Raw genomic sequence first — 20,172 nt, 5'->3', positions numbered from 1 at the left:
TAATTTTCTGGTCCAAGCAAAAGGTGTGAATGAGATTCAGGCTTCTTCTTCCAACAAGGCTCTAGAAACCAGAATTGATGAATTTACCTCTTTAGTGAAATAATTGATGTTGCCCCTTCCACCACCACCACCACCATATAACCCTCCACAAGTAACCACCTATTCGCCTTCTGAACCTTCACTAGAGAAACTTGTCAAGCAAATGGTTGTAAACAGTCTCCAATTTCAGCAGCGAACAAATTATAGTATTCAAACTTTGCAAACACAAATTGGACAACTTATCACTTCAATGAATGCCATGCAACAAGCTCAAGGATCAAACAAACTACACACCCAAACGGTAGTTAATCCAAAAGGCTCTAATGTGAGTGCAATTTTTTTGAGATTCGAAAAAGTTACAGAACCAGCCCTAGAAAAAAATAAAAAAAATTGTTAGTGTAACACCTGAAAATAAACATGAACCTTCTATTGTTGTTGAGGTTGGAAAAAGTGTGTATCACCAATCCCTTTCCCACAAAGAGTACTGGAAAATAAGAAGATTAACGAGGAAGAGCATTCTGTTTTTCAAATAGAGTTGCTTTCTGAAGTTGTTGATGAAGCTTATTCTGATTTGTTTTCAGCTGATTTTCCAACTTTATCTGATTTTGATGATATTTACTCATGTGATGATTGTACTAACACTAACCTTTGTGTTGTTTGTGTTGAGATTGATGCTGCCTTGCATAGTGACAGTGTAAATGAAGTGGTTTATGTAGCTGAAGCTCTTGACATCCCGGCTGCCCCAAACATACCATCCATTGAACAACCACATTCTGTAGAGCCTAATCCACTTTCCAATGATTCATATTATTCATCAAAGCTTCAACTTAAGCAGAAACATAAGAAGGGAATTGGATGGACCATGACTGACACTCGTGATATTAGCCCATTCATATGTATGCACAGGATCTCACTTAAAGATGAAACAAAAGTAGTGAGGCTGCCCCATAATCCTTTGATTCTTGATGTTGTGAAAAAAGAGATCACTTTCACGTGCCAATTCAACCCTTTTACTTATCGAAGATTCTTCTTTGATCCTGGAATACAAGGAAAATGCACTAATCAAAATTTCAAGGTCAATGAACACTACCCAAAGCTACTCCATGAGAACCCGACTTTGGAAGAAGAGACTGTAGAAGAGCTCTCTTTGGGAAAGACTGCTTATGCAATCATTTATCCGCCTTGACTCCTCGGGTGTGTTCTTTCCTTTCTCTCACTCTTATTTTATATTTATGCTCTTTCATTGAGGATAATGTATGTTTTAAGCGTGGGGGAGGGAACCATTTATTTGTTTTGTTTTCAGTTTTTCTCTATTTTTGGTTGTCAATTTAAAATAAATAAAAAAATTGCATGTTTTTTTCCTTTGATTTTTGAGTTACAATTATAAGTATTTTTCTTAGTTCTCTTGATTAAAGTCTTATGGTGTGATGTAAAAAATTTGCTGTGCATTTTTAGTATGATAGGTATGACTAAACTCTAAATTGTATATCTTTAGCAGTAGATCATTAACCCTGGTGAGCTTTAAGCCTTATATGGATAACATACAAAAATCCATCTCTTTCTTTCTTATGTGATTCACTCATGTCTGTTAGTCTCTAGAACTTGAATTGACTCTTGTTGATGCTGTTGTTTACTTGTGCACACTGATATGATAAAGACAATTTTTTGTTTTTTTGTTTTTTTAGCCGGTTAGCCAAAAAGTCAACCCTGAAATAATTTCATCCCTTGTTTCAAACCCCCTTGAGCCTATTCTCCCTTTTTTTGTTTAAAACTCATTACAAGTCGAGAAGTGAAAAACAATGTTATCACCATATTCAAAGGGTTGAAAGAGTCTTGTTTGGAGTTGTGTGGGGTTGAATAATTATGTTTGTAATATTTCAGAAGTTGGCAAAAAAAGAAAAAAAAATAGAAAAGAAAAAAAAATGAATGAAAAAATAGAAGATAAGAGGAAGAAAAAATAGAAGGATAAGAGGAAGAAAAAAAAGGAATTATGTTTGTAATATTTCAATACATGTCAATACACACTCCTTAAAAAAAGAATAAAAAGAGGAAGAAAAAGAGAAAACAATTGCTATAAAGTTGTTCAAGTGAATAAAATATTTTGTAAATTCAACTCCCGCAGTTTCTTTCAAGTCTCTTTTATCTCTTTGAATTTTAGCCTAGTACCCCTTAAGATTTATCTCACCCTTACCTTGGTCACGTTACAACCAAATAAAAGTCCTTTTGATCTTTATGTGCATGTATTTCAACTGTGGATGTTAGAGTCCTTTCAAGCTTATGGTAGTACTAATTTTCATGTTGTGCTTTGAGTGTAAACAGTTAATCTAAATACTTGAGAGTTAAGTGAATTATATCCTGTGAGGATCTTACTGCTGTTCATGTACTTTTTGGCAATCTGTTTTACTATTTTATTATGTTTTTAGATTTAAGTTCATGTTTGCCTTTAATCTATTTTCGTTTGCTATTTTCAGTTTTAACGGTTATTTGATACCTGTCCACTGTTCTGATCATAACTTGAGCTACGGGATGCTGTTTTGAAAGTTCTGACATGCGTTGGAAAGCTAAGAGAAATAGATACAACTTCCATGTTGAAGCCAAAAGCTGATTTAGAGTGCAAACATCTCAAATAATTCGTTGAAATTTCGTACTTTAGGAAATATTTTCTTTTGGGCCATTTGTTGGGCCGAATTTAGGTTTTCCGGCCCAGTTTGAATTATAAGTGAAACCCTTATTCTGTTTAAAAGGGAAGCCTTGGTACTGTAGCAAATACACATTATTTCCGATAACTTTTTGTTTTTGTCTGATCATGAAGAGGAACTAATCTCCTAGAGTCAATCTGCTGTAACCGAATTTCCAAGGCTTTGAGATTTTTATTCTATCAATTTAATTTCGTTCTCTTTCAATTCTATTCTATGAAATTTCATTTGGTTAATCTGTATTTTATGGAATGGTTTTGATTAAATTCGTATGATTGCATTCCTAATTGTTAATCGCCGTTTTCGTCGCTTTGTCGTTAAATTGCGTTTGTAAATCGTGTTTGCTTAATTCAAGATTGTATTCATCCGTTTTCTTAATTCGAAATATAGGAATATAAGTCTGTCATATATCTATTGCGCTTGTCAATCGAAGTTGAATAGAATAGAGATCGAAGCCGCTTAGGGAATTGGTAGGTAAAAACCAATGATTAGCCGGAAACCGAAAACAGTAGAATGACTTATTTTATAATCGCTTATTTTAATCACTTTTTTTGCTTTGTTTTCTAAATCGACCACTAAAACATAAACCCCCCTTAAATAGATTTCATTAGGTTAATAATAATACAAGAATCCTTGCGATACGATACTCGAGTTGTCGCTTCCGCTAAACTACAGTTTTCTAATTACTCGTTTTGACCCGTGCGCGACAACGAATCACCGATCCCTTTTTCCAAATATTTCCCTCAATAGGACCCTTTTTTTTATTTCCAAAAAAAATGTTAAGGTGTTCTTGTCGTTGATAAACTTCATCGCTGGTTAAAGGTTTATGAGTGCTTTCAAAGTCATGCTCTCAGTTAAAAGCCTTTCGCAATTACGATAAGGATGATTGGGTTTTAGAAATTACCGATGCCCAAGTTAAACAATCTATTTTCCAAACTCAAGCTGGTGAAAACATGTATCAGATTCACATATAGGACACGCTTTATGTTCTTTGACACTATATCCAACCAAATTACCATATGCAGGAAAGTCATTGATTGTGCAAAATAACATTGCGTGCATCTTAAACTTTTCACCAGAATATGCATCATCAATGTCAACACCTTTATCCCACAAAAGTTTTAAATCCTCAATTAATGGACTTAGAGAAACATCTATGTCGTTTCCAGGTTGTCTTGGTCCACAAATCATCATACTTAACATCATATACTTGTGCTTCATGCACAACCAAGGAGATATGTTGTAAATCGTGAGAAGAATAGGCCACGGAGAATGGTTAGTGCTCATATTACCAAAGGGTTGCATTCCATTTGTGGAAAACCCAAGCCTAATGTATCTTTGCTCAAGGAAAAAAATCCAGAAACAATGAATCAATTTTCTTCCATTGCAAAGAATCAACTACATGATGAATGTTTATATCATATTTTCTTTCATCAGCATGCCATCTAATATTCTTTGCGTCATTCGCATTAGTAAAAAGTCTCTTTAACCTCGAAATTATTGGCAAGTACCATAACACTTTTGTAGGAGGACGCTTCTTACTAACATTGTCATCACCATTGTTGTTCTTTAACTTTTAGCGCGACTCACCATATTGTGGATATTGATCCAAATTTTTACACTCTTTCTTTTATAATATGCAACCATTAGGGTATACATGTATTTTGACATACTCCAAACCCATTGGACATAAAATCCTCTTGGCCTCATAACATTGATTAGGTAAATTGTTATCTTCTGGTAGCATTTGTTTCAACAAATTAAGCAAATCTATGAAACTTTTATTCGACAACCCACCTTTTGCCTTCAGGTTAAACATTTTTAACAATGTAGACAATCGTGTAAAATTGGTGCACCCCTTATATAAATGCACATATTTGTCGATACATAACATATCATAAATATGTTCTTTCATATAAGACAATTCTCCAATATCATAAATCATATCTTCTAGTCGATCATCCATATCATCATCATCTTCATCCATTCGTGACGTCATATTTTGATTATTGTCCACTTCTCCATGCCATGTCCATGTTGTATAATTTTGACATATTCCATCATAACATATGTGATGGAATATTTCTTTCTTTGACCTTTTTCTAATATTCCCACAAATAACACAAGGACAATAAAATATACCATTATTATCGGGAACATTTTTTCGGCAAATTCAAGGAATTCAAAAACTCTTTTCTCATACAACAGACATAATCTATCGGCTTTCATCCAACTACGATCCATAACAAATTCTGAAGTTTATATGAAAAGAATAATGTGAATGACAACCTAATGCTACACACACACCATCAAAAACAAAAACACTAGACCTAATATGATTATATGCATATGATATTATTTGAATAAAACATGAACATGACAACATGAATAATATACATGACAATGACAATACACATAACATCCTAGCGAAGAACATTAACATTCAGAAGCGTCAGAGAGAGATAATGATAAATAACCCTTACGAAGAACATAAACATTCAAAAGCGTCAGAGAGACAGATTGGTAACGTACCATAATTCGAAGAGGATGATGATTTCCTTTCTGGAAATGATATTCCTTTCCATCAATGAATGAAGATGGTGAAGGTTTAACTATCGTTGTCATCTCGTTCACTAGGACACCCTTGTATGTTATGAACAAAATGAAGTACCTGTAATGTTTTAATTTTATGGGAAAACATTTCACAACAGTTGCAAGCTTCAACCGCTGTGCAATATGGAACATATAACAACAATTGAACTAAACAACCGTGGTTGTTATACTTTCAATTTTTAAATAACAATAAATGAAAATGGACACACGCTAATTTTTATTGAAAAAGAGGAAAAATATTTATGCTGAGAGTCGAAGCTTGTCATCCAAACTCTATGACCACGATTTTTTAAAGGAACCGTGATGAAAAATTTCTTAATAAAAAAAACATGCACGTACAAAATTGTTATATAACGACGGTGAAAAACTGGTCGTTGTAATATTGTGTCACCGAAGCTATTTTTTCTAGTAGTGTACATAAAGAAAGTATCATTTTCAAAAAGATCAAGATGACAAGGAGATATTAAAGATTGAATATTGAAAGACTGAGTTACAATTTGCAGATATTCTAACCAAATAATTGAAGAAAGTAAAATTTGAAGGTCTTAAATGATTGATTGGAATGAGAAGGGTAACTGATATAATTTGGGAGAAGTATTAGCATTATAATTTAGATTTAGTGGCAGTCTGATTGTGTTCCAAGTAATTGACTAACAACTTGAGAAAATTGTCACAAATTAAAAATTAAGTTAATTAATTGCCTTTCTTCAATATACATGCTTGCTTTATGTCGTAATCCATCTAGTTTGTTTTGGGTCGCCCACAAGACCCACATCAAAAGTTACAATAACAAGTGTCGTGCAGAAAGACACATGGAACATGTGAGACCTCACCTAAGTTGAGGGCGTGAGATTCCAACCGCGTCACACCTCCCACCCTTGGATCTGATTGAAAGACCACCTGAATAAGGCGTCGGGACTCATGGAGACGGTTTAACAATTTGTCCTACATAAAACACACACATTATTTTAGGTATTCATTCATTTACACACTCAAAATACTTCTTCTCTCATTTATTAATTTGAGTATTGAAGTGTTAACCTTCCAGATCTATCTCCGCTCTACCACACCTAAAACTCACTCTACCATATCAGAGCTCAAGTCCGTTCAATCTACGCATATCTCTGATTCCAGTACGTACCATAGTTAATTAATTCTATGTATCTCTCCAAATTTGTTCACCCTCTCTTATGTTCATCAACTTGTGACTTAAGCATTCCCAACACCATATACATGTATGTGTGTGACTGAGGGAGATTTTTTTTTATCACGAGTTTGCTCTTTGATTTTTTTTGGTTTGTGCCATGCCTCAAGAGTAATGCGTTTGATTTGTGTAAGAAAAAATGTAAAAATATTTTTATTGAAATTGAGTGGATTTTGAGCAGGAGAAGATGAAATGATGGTCTGATTTCGGAAGAAGGTGGAGTGAGATTATATTGAGTAGTCGGGTGATTTAATGCATTGGAAAAGTTGAAAAGTAAGAAAATATTTATTTCCTTTTAGCTTGGTAGAGCAAAGATACACTTTAATTTGTGTACTCTTTATAGAAGTAGGATACTCAATTAGCTTTTGTTGGGATTTTTTTTAATGAATTTTAATTTCATCTTATCAAAGTATATGATTAGTTATCGGTTTCAATAAAGATTTTGACCCATACTAACTATTCAACTCAAGTTTACACTTTTCTAAACACAACCTCATATTTACTGCATGTACTTTCTTATTAGTTGGAGTGTTTGCATGTACACTCTCACCTAAAAAAAAAACATTTATTTTCTAAATTTCCATAAACTACAAGATACGAAGACATTGTTGGAGTTTTAAAAAATGTGAGATGAGATGGCCAGTTGTGAGGTATGAGAAATACTTTCATCCAATAATGTAAAAGTTAGCCATTAGATTTATGAACCCTAAATTTATCCTAAAAGAAAACACATCAATCTGTTGGATTACAAGTTACAACGCGTGTCGATGTTATGGAGGAAAAGGGTCAGCCAGATTTGGACATGAAGATTTGTTTCTAGGTTGACGGAGATATGGAGGGACACCGGTGGTGTGATGGTTGTCCCACACTCTCTCTCCACCTGGACAAATTGTTGGATAGATTCCCCATCTGTTCAGGACCACCACCACCATTAACCCAACCCAATCCACAACATGTACCAAACAATGTTCATTCTTATGGGTGGCCTTGTTGTCCCATGATAAAATAAAATGTCTTTTCCTCCCATGAAGACAAAAATGGTTCTCAAATTGGACCACAGAAAACACAACACACATACACTACTACTTCCTCGGAATTTCATCCTCATACCAAAATGAAAATCCATACAAAGCATTAAACTCAAGAAAAAACTACCAAGAAATTGAATATAGGTTATTATTATTCGGAAGATAAAACTTACATACATGATAAAAAAACAAAAAAAAAAACACATTTAATTAAAGACTCTATATACACTACACATAGATACATATTACCCTACCCTTTGGACTTCCTTTCAAACTTAAACATGCTATAACCAAACCTGAACTGCAGCACAAAACTTCAATTCAACTCAACCCATACACACAAATAAACCAAACAAAATTTATTACATCTAAGGCCAAAAGGTAACATCCTCTGCTTCTGGAGACTAGAAAATGCTGTGCCTCATTTCTCACACATCGAAAGGAGAAGAAGAGCTTGATCTGTCTTGGTTTTTCTTCTCGAACGCATCCGATGCCGACCTTCTTCGAAACCGAAATGATTCTCTAGTTCCTGAAAAATAAACACACACAGCACTTCAATTCTCAACTTTAAATGAGATGTCCTAATTCAGATTTAATGAGATTAATTATTACTATTATTAATTAATAATTAACCATGCAGTAATAGTTGTTTATTTGCCACTAGGGTTGAGTTAATCCTTAAATATAGCACGTCATTTTCACATTCGATAATATCATAACTGCCCCCAACCTAATACAGTAATAATTAAATTATCAATTAAAATTTTGAAAGTTAGGCCATTTCGCAAAAAGACAAATTTACCCTGCCCGAAATTTAGGAGCACCTTTACTGTAATGGATTCTGTAAATTTAGAACTTAAGTTTAACTGTCGCAGAAATAGAGTACAGTATATATATAAAAAGACAAATAACTGAATAACGACCTTACCGGAAAACGGAGACACCGGAGTAACTGAACCGGCGGGAGAAGCCGGAGGCGATCCACTTTGGTAACCTGGCGGTTTCACGATCATGATACTACGCGTTACTCTCGTCGCTGGCTCTGACGGTTCCTCACCGTACGATCTCACGCTTCCAGCCTCCAATTCTGATCAATCAATTTTCATTAACGTTAGAATATTTTCAAATATCTTACTATAATTCAAACAAGATCTTTCACTATCATATATGGATTGATTTTTCGATAGTTTTGAACTTCAAGCTTTATAAGTGTGACTGTGCGAGTAGAGTAACTCAGATCTGAATCTAAAACAGGATTTCAAGGTTAATAAATATTAGAAGATAAATTGTTATAGTTATGGCTTAAAATAGTAATAGTATTAGTAATAATAATTTAGTCATGGTTTCTGGTGATTGATTCGTGGAAAGTAACGAACATCGCCGGTAGTAATTAAGGTGGCGGAATACAGCGATCGTACCCTTGCCGGAGCTAGATCGGGCAGCGAACGTGTTATGCTTACGAAGTTTTCCGAGGCCGTTCTCCGGCCGAGGACCGGCGACGGTATCGTCCCACAACTGGTCGAGGAGGCCCATATATGAATAAGGCGTATTTTAGCAGATGCGGCGTATCTGCGATCCCAATGACCAGATTCCGGTGTAAGAGATAGAACTGCGAGACATCCATGTCTTATTTAACGAGGGTTTTGCGTTAAGAGTCGAACAACTTGGTGGGGTCTAAATGAATCTCTACCGTTGATTGGAACTAAAGTTGGGTATGGTGACGTGGCCACTTTGATCTGTTTTCGTGTTGATAAGGATGGACTTCACATGGGCTTATTAAACGACTTCGAAATTCCAAGTACTAGTACCTGTTTAGATTCTAATCTATATTTTTGGGTTCTTATTAAGGGTTATTATAGATGATGTATTTCTAATTAACTATGTAGTACTTTACTTTATTTTTTTACAAAACATTAAATACTTTACTAAATAAGCGATTATGCGGAGTACAAAGTACTATTTGTGCCAACGTTTTCATTAAGTAATGTATGGTTAGATTTAAAGATATGGTATTGGGCTTGGGTTAATGTTGTGAAAATTATTGATAGGTGCAAGTATATGTAAACAAATTGTAATAAGTGATGTAAAAGTAAAAGAGTATTGATCTTCCATAAATTGTAATAATAATTTAAATTGATTCTCACATTAAATTTTTTGTGAATAAGCATGAGTAAAAAAGGTAACAATACAATAAATGATAAGTGAGGATGAAGAATCTAAATACATATACTGCAATGATTCATTTAACGAGGTTCATATTTTGTGTATGTCCGATGAGATCTATCATGACAGGTGAGGTATGAAGTGATCTAATGGCGTATGTGTTTACCGTGAAAATTGGTAAACAACCGCTGATCTTCCAAATTATTAAATTTGGTTACTCACAGGATCAATCAGATTGATCTTAGGACATATGTTAATTATTTGCTAAAGTGAATTCTAATGAACATAAACACTTCGATAGTGTTTATAATAATAGAGATTCGTGAAGATACTCGAAAAAGGAAATAAACAACATAAAGTAAAGTGAATGTTGTAAAACGAAGATAAATGGCAACAAAGATAAATCCTTTAAATAAAGAGATATTTCTGAAAATAAAAGATGAATTGAATTACTTCAAAGTGGTGTAAATCAAACGTACATTTCTCAATTACTGTTTCTCTACACACGGATACTTGGTAAATTTTACAGATTTTGTACACACTTTGGACACACATGATCCTATCGAGACAAATGACGTTTTGCATGGATGCAACTATCCACTATGCTCCACGTGTATCTTCAGCAATTCAGATAAGAACAAAAATTCCCTCCTTTATTTGAATTTGAATCTCTCGTCGAACCCCGACTGGCGACGCCTCTGTAAAAAAAAACACTTTAAACTACTTAGAAATATTTCTAAGTCCACGCAGCATCTTGACCCTCTCATCAAGGCATCTTTGACTAGAACTCCCAATATCTGATCTAGTCGAACATCTTCACATGGAACTCCATTTCTCAATTCAAATATGGGTGTCGAAATTAGGAGCTAACAAATTGCCCCCCAAAAATGTCATTTTCGACACATAGAAGAAAAATGCATTTTTTGAGAACATGCTTCGACGCCTTGGACAATTCTTGCATGTCACTAATGTTCCAATGTTACAAAAAAAACTTTTCAGTTTCTCCTAGCTGTCTTGTAACGTCAGAGTCATCGTTACCTCTTTCCTAACAACGTCTTTTCAGCCCACACCCAAATCTCTTTAATCATCACGTTTCCTAGACCCTAGGAGATCATGGGTTTAGGCATTAATTACCGCCTCTTCAACGCATAATCCAGGAAAGACACGTGTCACATTAATTTGTCAACCATTAATGTTGATTTAAACCGTTTTTTCCTTCCAAAAACGCTTATAAAAGACACAACTCATACCAATCCCCTTTTTTTACGCTTTCTGAAATCTCAAACACTCTAACTTTTCATCTTCTCAAACAACCTTCAAGCAAACCCAAATTCTCTCCTTTCCTTCAAAACTTAACAACAATAGCAACCTCAAGCAAAACCTCCAAGGACATAAGTAAAGTTACCAAGATGTATGTCAAATCAAAAATTCCTAAGAAGATTTCAGAACTACCTCATTTCGCTACATTAGCTGGTCCAGTAATGGTGAACAACCAACAGTATATCCCAGAATCAAAAACTAAAGAACAGCGCAGGATTTACGCCTCTCAGGTACTTATTCCCATTTCTGTTTCTGGTAAAACCCATGCGTTATTTGGACCTGTGCCTGATTTAGATACTGAGTTTAGTAAGCTTAATGAATACTTCCCTACTTATCACAAATGTAAACCAATAGGGCAAGCCAAGAAACCTAGGGTTGAAACAACCACTGCTGAAGAACCCAAAACAGACGAAACCATAGATTTAAGATTTATGAATAACAACTTTAGGGTTTTTCGTGCCACTCCCTCATTTAAAGACCCAACGGATTATATAGAATGTCTAAACAAAATAGAAAAAACCAAAGCCCGAAATTGGAAAAATATGGGGATTTATGACCTGATAACGCGTTCGAAATTAGGCTTAGAGTATAGCTCATCTCTGTTAGCCTCTTCGCTGTACTTTTGGGATAACACACATTACACCTTCCACCTTCCATGTGGTATGATTACACCAACTCTCTTCTGTTGGTATAAGCCCTAGAGGCCAATACTTTTGGTACTTGTATCGAATTATTTATTAATAATAAAAGGCATTTTTCTTTATTATGTTTGTTTAATAAAGTCCCTGGAATAGATAGTCCATTTAATGTATCAAGTATGACTTAATCATGAGATCACATTAAACATAAGGACACTATTCTTAAAGTGTCCGTAGTCAAGCTTTATTATGAAATGGGATAACATTAAAGCATGGAGACTATTATGTTTGTAGACTGATGATCACGTCTCATGGATCATGGATAAAGAGTTATCAAGTCTTAAACATAGGTATGAATATTAAGAGTAATATTCATACTGGATTGACCCGCTATGAGAATACTATATAGAAAGTTATGCAAAGTGTCATAAGTTATTCTCATGGTGATAATAGTGTATACCACTCTTCGACCTGAAACCACTATGGATCCTAGATTTAGAGTCGAGTGCTTTATTGCTGATCCAACGTTGTCCGTAACTGGATAACCATAAAGGCAGTTGATAGGTACTCCACGAAGCATGCTGAGGGACATGAGTGTCCTAGATGGAATTTGCCAATCCTGCTTAACAGGATAAATGTCTATGGGCCCAATATTGAACTGGACAAGGGTGACATGGTCTATACCTTGTGTTCAATATAGACATAAGGGCAAAGGGGTAATTATACACATAATTATTATCACAGGAGGTTTTGTCAGATCACATGACATTTTCGTGACTTGGGTAGCAGTGATGTGTTGCTAGATACCGCTCACTGTTTATTATGTTAAATGCATGATTTAATATAATTGCCAACGCCGCGAAAACCTATAGGGTCACACACAAAGGACGGATTGATGAGAGATAGAATAATTAAGGAACATCGTAAGGTACGGTGTACTTAAGAAGAATACGAAATATGGTAAAGTACCAAATACTTAAGTGATTTTGGCATATTCTGAGATATGGGCCAAAATGCACTTAAGTGGGCTTTTTGGCTTGAAGCCCACACAAGTGGTTCTATAAATAGAACCCCTTGGGTAGAAGCATTGACACTCCAGACAACACAACTGAAGAGTTGGAATTTCGTATATCTCTCTCACTCAAAGCCTTCACTCACAAACAGCTAGCACTGCGATTGAAGGAATCCGTTCGTGTGGACTGAGTAGAGACGTTGTCATCGTTCAACGTTCGTGATCGCCCCGTGGATCTGTATCAAAGGTTGATCATTGTCAGAGATTTGCACCAAAGGTTTGAATCTCCACAAGAGGTAACGATTCTATCACTGATCATGCTCATTCGTAAGGATCATTAAAGGAGAATTTTTTATATTCCGCTGCGCCTTGGATGGCCATTCTCCTTCAGTGGTATCAGAGCCACTTACGAAACCATGAATCTGATAACTGTTTTTGTTCTGTAATAATATGATTAAAGACAGAATGAATCATAAATTAAATTGAGATCGATCAAGTTACATATATGTGATATATGTAACCCTGATGCAAAATACATTATATATGATATAATGTTCTTGTTTCGTTCATTCAAAAACCTCGATGATTGTTTTCCTTTGAGCGATCAATGGTCGTTTGCTTCTTGATCCGACATTAGTATGGTGAAGCAATGACGTGTTGATCAATCATACTGAATTTACAATCGAGACGTGTTTGACGGTCTGAAATTGGTGCATCAGGGTTAGTGACGACACAAGGGTTGTGTTGTTAGAGAGTTATGCGATTGGGGTTTGATTGCACAAGAGTTGTGCGTCCTAAACACTTTTCCGAACAGTGTTAACCGGTTAACGCGTATGGTTAACCGGTTAACGTAATACGAAATAATTTTTTTTAATTTTTTGGAACAGTGTTAACCGGTTAACGCATATGGTTAACCGGTTAACGGAATGCGAAATAAAATTTTTTGAGTTTTCAAACAGTGTTAACCGGTTAACGCTTTTGGTTAACCGGTTAACGCAAGACGAAATTCAGTTTTTGAGATTTTCAAACAGTGTTAACCGGTTAACGCATTTGGTTAACCGGTTAACGCAAGGCAGAAAAGAATTTTCAAAAGGTTTTCAAACAGTGTTAACCGGTTAACGCATATGGTTAACCGGTTAACGCAAGGAAAAATTCACCCGTTCGGCTAGAAAAAGTGTTTTGGAGTATCAAGTGTTGATACGAAAAACGACGTCAATTTTAAATGAATTGTTCATTAAAATTTTCGAGCAGGGGCGCTGCCCCCTTGACCCCTGTCCGCTGAACGGGCAGCGGACCCCCGGCTAACTCTGCGTAGTGTGATCGGTCGTCGAAATTTAATTTGATTTTAATTAATTAAAGGAATTAATTATAAATAATAATAAAGTGTTTATTATTGCCTTGTGGTGATCGGTTATGGCCTTAGTTTTCCTTTGTTTGATTTTGGATTTTAAAATACGACCTGCGTGTCGTGCCTCTCTCTTAATCTCCAAAATATAACTTCTTTTCTCATCTCACTCCCTCGTATGTAAAACGAGTTTCTTTCATGTAATGTAATGATATGAAGAAAGCAAAGAAGTCAGTGCCAAAGGAGGACAGCCTTGAAGATCTTGCTTGGAGAAGCTTAGATCGTTGTAGGTTAGCTTAGGTTCTCTCATTGGCTTGGGAGAACAATTGCGCTAGGGGCCATAACTGTTTCATTTTGTTTGTATGTATGTTGATGCATGTGAATGTATGTTGATGCATGTGAGAGACGGTTTATATGATAAACAAGCCGGTGAGATCAGTAAAATTGCAATTCCCTCAAAACTAAATATTAAGTTTTATGCTTTCCAAGTTTTAACACTCATCAAGACTAGTAATGGATAATGTAGGTTTCGCCTACGCGAGGTGCATGATCTATATATTAGTAAGGTGCGATGGGATAATTGTAATATCCAACTGTTAAAACAATGGGTCAAACTTAACTAAACAAATTATAATAATATTATATGTGTTTGCTTTCCAAGTTTTAGCACTCATCAAGATTGGTATAGGATATGTAGGTTTCGCCTACGCGAGATGCATGTTCTATATTAGTAGGGTGCGATGGGATAAATGTAATATCCAACTGCTAAGACAATGGTTCAAACTTAATTATAATTTTATTATATATGTTTAGAAGCAAGAGTTGGGAATAATCCATATGATGGATTGGAATAAGGAGTTATTCACCCAATTGAAATTTTCGAGAGTTGTATGAGATACAATTGGAAAGAGTTCCTACCTAAATAACCTAGTTTTGTGTAATCCGCCTACGCGGACTTAGAACGAAGTGAAATATGGATCTCGACCCACTAGAAAATCTTCCAACGGGATTTTCCGAATCAGATGATGAGGGTCATTTGTTTTGAGTAAAATAGTGGGAGCATATTTAATTAAAGGCCTAATTGAATATGTCAATGATACTTACATTTTCATTAATCCTTATGTAGATCACCATGACAGCAAACACCTCTAACAACATCCTGCGATCAATCCTTGATAAGGAAAAATTGTCTGGGACAAATTTTCTGGATTGGCACCGAAACCTGAGGATTGTCCTCAAACATGATAAAAAGCTGTATGTCTTGGAGACACCTGTTCCTGAAGAGGAACCTCCTAGTTCTGCACCTAAGGCAGAAAGAGATGCTTATAAGAAGCATGTCGATGATGCCAATGAAACTGCTTGTCTCATGCTGGCTACCATGAACTCAGAATTGCAAAAGCAACATGAGAACATGTCAGCGTTCGATATGATCGAACACCTGAAGTTGCTCTATCAAGAGCAAGCAAGGCATGAGAGGTTTGAAGTTTCAAAAGCCCTTTTTCAAAGCAAGTTAGCTGAGGGAGCCCCTGTAGGTCCCCATGTACTCAAGATGATTGGGTATGTGGAAAACCTTGAGAGATTGGGTTTTCCCCTCGAAAAGGAACTTGCAACTGATTTGATCTTGCAATCGTTGCCAGATAGTTTGAGTCAATTTGTCCTAAATTTCAATATGATTGATATGGACAAATCTCTTCCTGAACTGCTCGCCATGTTAAGAACTGCCGAGCAGAATCTGAAGTCAAAAGGGAAGTCCATTCTGATGATCGGAAATGGAAAGAGACAGAACAAAAGGCCTACTAAGCAGAGTGATAAGGGGAAGGGCAAGGAAGTTGCCAATCCCAGAACCACTGCTGTTTTGAAGCCTAGTGGAGGTATAGCAAAAGAAGGCACCTGCTTCCATTGCGGTAAGACCGGACACTGGAAGAGGAACTGCCCAAAGTACCTGGAAGATAAGAAGAATGGAGTAGAGACTTCAACTTCAGGTATTTTTGTTATTAATTTATCTACTTCTGCATCATGGGTATTAGATACTAGATGCATTTCTCACATTTGTACAAATGTGCAGGGGCTGAAAAGAAGTAGAGATTTGGCAAAAGGTGAAGTCGACCTACGAGTTGGCTATGGAGCAAAGGTTGCTGCTTTAGCCGTAGGAACTTTTGTATTGACTTTACCTAGTGGTTTAATAATTCAGTTAGAGAACTGTTATTATGTACCTGCAATTAGCAGAAATATTTCCATTGCTTGTTTGGACAAGTTTGGTTTTTCATTTTAATAAAGAACAATTGTTGCTCAACTTATTTGAATGATATATTCTATGCTACTGCACAAATGAACAATGGACTATATGTCCTTGATCTTGAAATGCCTATTAATAACATTAATACAACTAGGTAAGAATATTAAAACTCTTCGATCAGATCGAAGTGATGAGTATTTAATCCTAGAGTTTGATGACCATCTGAAAGAGTGTGGGATCCTATCCCAACTTACTCCTCCCGGAACATCCCAATGGAAGGGTGTACCTGAGAGAAGAAATCGAACCCTGTTGGACATGGTCCGATCCATGATGAGTCACACCAATCTTCCAAACTCCTTTTAAGGACATACACCATTGACATTAGCTTACACACTTAACCGTGTTCCATCCAAAAGGTTGAAAAGACACCATATGAGATATGGAGTGGTAAGAGACCACATATGTCTTACATGAAGATTTGGGGTTGCGAAGTTTATGTGAAACGACAAATTTCAACTAAGCTTGAGCCCAAATCTGACAAAAGCTTATTTGTGGGGTATCCTAAAGAAACAAGAGGATATTATTTCTACAATCCTTCTGAGGGAAAAGTGTTTGTCGCTCGAACTTGAGTTTTCCTAGAAAGGGATTTTATTTCCAAAGGAATCAGTGGGAGGAAAGTAGAACTTGAAGAAATTCAAGAATCACAAAGCATCGATACACCTATGGAGGAATTAGAGCAGGAAACACAAGTAGTTGTGTAAGAGCAACCTGCTCAAGTAGAACAAGACCAGCGTAGGTCAGGCAGGATACGTCACCTACCTGAGATATATGGATATCTGATCAAGGTGATGTATTACTCATGGATCAAGATGAGCCTGTGACCTACTCATGGAATCTTCGCCTTGATGAAACAGTAAGACTGTATGGATTCATCAAGAAGGAAGATGAGCCTTGTGTCTACAAGAAGGTTAGTGGGAGCATGATCGTATTCCTGGTATTATATGTAGATGACATATTACTCATTGGAAACGATGTCCCTACCCTGCAACAAGTAAAGACTTGGTTGGGGAAATGCTTTTCTATGAAAGACCTAGGTGAAGCAGCCTATATATTAGGAATCAGAATCTATAGAGATAGATCACAAAAACTGCTTGGCCTAAGTCAGAGTACATACATAGACAAAGTGCTGAGACGCTTTAATATGCATGATTCCAAGAAAGGATTCATACCTATGCAACATGGCCTGTGTCTATCAAAAACACAATCCCCTTCAACTAAGGAAGAAAGGGAACGCATGAATAAGATTCCATATGCATCTGCAATAGGATCTATCATGTATGCCATGTTATGTACTCGACCAGATGTCTCGTATGCTTTAAGTGCAACGAGTAGGTACCAATCTGATCCTGGTGATGCCCATTGGGTAGCTGTTAAGAATATCCTTAAGTAATTAAGAAGGACTAAGGAATCATTCTTGATATATGGAGGTCAGGAAGAATTGGCTGTAATTGGTTACACCGATGCTAGCTTCCAGACAGACAAGGATGACTTTAGATCGCAATCTGGTTATGTGTTTTGCTTAAACGGTGGCGCTGTGAGCTGGAAAAGTTCAAAGCAAGATACAGTTGCTGATTCTACAACCGAGGCCGAGTATATTGCTGCCTCAACTGCAGCAAAGGAAGCTGTTTGGATCAAAAAGTTCGTTAGTGAACTTGACATAGTTCCTAGCATTGTGGATCCCATTGGTCTCTATTGTGATAACAATGGTGCTATCGCACAAGCTAAGGAGCCTAGATCTCACCAACGATCCAAACACATACTTAGGCGTTATCACCTCATTCGAGAGATAATAGATAGAGGAGATGTGAAAATATGTAGAGTACCTACACTCGACAATATTGCTGACCCACTGACAAAGCCTCTTGCGCAGCAGAAGCATGATGGCCATACTAGATCTATGGGCATTAGGGATATGTCTAATTGGCTCTAGTGCTAGTGGGAGATTGTTGGTATAAGCCCTAGAGGCCAATACTTTTGGTACTTGTATCGAATTATTTATTAATAATAAAAGGCATTTTTCTTTATTATGTTTGTTTAATAAAGTCCCTGGAATAGATAGTCCATTTAATGTATCAAGTATGACTTAATCATGAGATCACATTAAACATAAGGACACTATTCTTAAAGTGTCCGTAGTCAAGCTTTATTATGAAATGGGATAACATTAAAGCATGGAGACTATTATGTTTGTAGACTGATGATCACGTCTCATGGATCATGGATAAAGAGTTATCAAGTCTTAAACATAGGTATGAATATTAAGAGTAATATTCATACTGGATTGACCCGCTATGAGAATACTATATAGAAAGTTATGCAAAGTGTCATAAGTTATTCTCATGGTGATAATAGTGTATACCACTCTTCGACCTGAAACCACTATGGATCCTAGATGTAGAGTCGAGTGCTTTATTGCTGATCCAACATTGTCCGTAACTGGATAACCATAAAGGCAGTTGATAGGTACTCCACGAAGCATGCTGAGGGACATGAGTGTCCTAGATGGAATTTGCCAATCCTGCTTAACAGGATAAATGTCTATGGGCCCAATATTGAACTGGACAAGGGTGACATGGTCTATACCTTGTGTTCAATATAGACATAAGGGCAAAGGGGTAATTATACACATAATTATTATCACAGGAGGTTTTGTCAGATCACATGACATTTTCGTGACTTGGGTAGCAGTGATGTGTTGCTAGATACCGCTCACTGTTTATTATGTTAAATGCATGATTTAATATAATTGCCAACGCCGCGAAAACCTATAGGGTCACACACAAAGGACGGATTGATGAGAGATAGAATAATTAAGGAACATCGTAAGGTACGGTGTACTTAAGAAGAATACGAAATATGGTAAAGTACCAAATACTTAAGTGATTTTGGCATATTCTGAGATATGGGCCAAAATGCACTTAAGTGGGCTTTTTGGCTTGAAGCCCACACAAGTGGTTCTATAAATAGAACCCCTTGGGTAGAAGCATTGACACTCCAGACAACACAACTGAAGAGTTGGAATTTCGTATATCTCTCTCACTCAAAGCCTTCACTCACAAACAGCTAGCACTGCGATTGAAGGAATCCGTTCGTGTGGACTGAGTAGAGACGTTGTCATCGTTCAACGTTCGTGATCGCCCCGTGGATCTGTATCAAAGGTTGATCATTGTCAGAGATTTGCACCAAAGGTTTGAATCTCCACAAGAGGTAACGATTCTATCACTGATCATGCTCATTCGTAAGGATCATTAAAGGAGAATTTTTTATATTCCGCTGCGCCTTGGATGGCCATTCTCCTTCATCTTCAACCTAGCCGCTATCACAGGGCTAAAACCTACTAGACACACATACGACCCCGATATTGATTTTGAGGACACTATAGCCTTTTCCACATCCAGGGCAGCATATTCAACCCATATCGCTGATCCGCTGTCGCACACGGGTCAAAAACGAGTTTAAAAGTGTAGTAAAATTGAAGCGGCACTCGAATGTCGTATCACAAAGACTCTTGAATGTTATAACCAAATAAATGAAAGAAGGGGGATTTTTTAAGGTTCAAAACTTAAATTGAAGATGATTAAAGATAAAAGCAAAATTGATAAATAAGCTAATCTATTGTATCGATTTCTGACTTATCATCGATTCTTATAATTTCAATTCCCTAGTGGATTCAATCCCATTCGATTACAACATCCACTGACAAGCGCACATTGGTATTATATGATGTATGTTCCTAATTTTCGAATTAAGCAAACAGATTTAAGCAGACGCGACTTAATCAAACATGATAGCGAAAAAACTACGCTAACGTGATTATA

General features: G+C 36.2%; 1 protein-coding gene across 2 annotated transcripts; it reads right to left on the bottom strand.

Annotated features, from left to right (window-relative positions):
* Nucleotides 1-7,704: 7,704 nt before the first annotated feature.
* On the bottom strand, nucleotides 7,705-9,223 carry LOC127132394 (dormancy-associated protein homolog 3). 2 transcript variants are annotated; one of them, XM_051061344.1, is made up of 3 exons: nucleotides 8,999-9,223; nucleotides 8,504-8,667; nucleotides 7,705-8,109 (listed from the first exon to the last, which is right to left on the bottom strand). In XM_051061344.1, exons 1-3 carry the CDS (start codon nucleotides 9,111-9,113, stop codon nucleotides 8,002-8,004), a joined length of 387 nt encoding a protein of 128 aa, XP_050917301.1. In that variant the 5' UTR covers nucleotides 9,114-9,223; the 3' UTR covers nucleotides 7,705-8,001. The 2 variants fall into 2 exon arrangements, with proteins under 2 accessions (XP_050917301.1, XP_050917302.1); XM_051061345.1 differs by having other exon boundaries at nucleotides 8,509-8,667.
* Between the last annotated feature and the right edge of the window lie 10,949 nt (nucleotides 9,224-20,172).

Source organism: Lathyrus oleraceus, chromosome 3 (genome assembly GCF_024323335.1).
Source record: "Lathyrus oleraceus cultivar Zhongwan6 chromosome 3, CAAS_Psat_ZW6_1.0, whole genome shotgun sequence".
Taxonomy (NCBI): domain Eukaryota; kingdom Viridiplantae; phylum Streptophyta; class Magnoliopsida; order Fabales; family Fabaceae; genus Lathyrus; species Lathyrus oleraceus.
This window is presented reverse-complemented; position numbering and strand designations above follow the sequence as displayed.

Excerpts from the sequence above, each read along its gene's own strand:
- LOC127132394 (XM_051061344.1), bottom strand. The coding sequence starts at position 9,113 with ATGGGCCTCCTCGACCAGTTGTGGGACGATACCGTCGCCGGTCCTCGG. Across the intron at positions 8,668-8,998 it reads CCGATCTAGCTCCGGCAAGG|AATTGGAGGCTGGAAGCGTG; the intron begins GTACGATCGCTG and ends TTGATTGATCAG. Across the intron at positions 8,110-8,503 it reads TGTCTCCGTTTTCCGGTAAG|GAACTAGAGAATCATTTCGG; the intron begins GTCGTTATTCAG and ends TTTATTTTTCAG.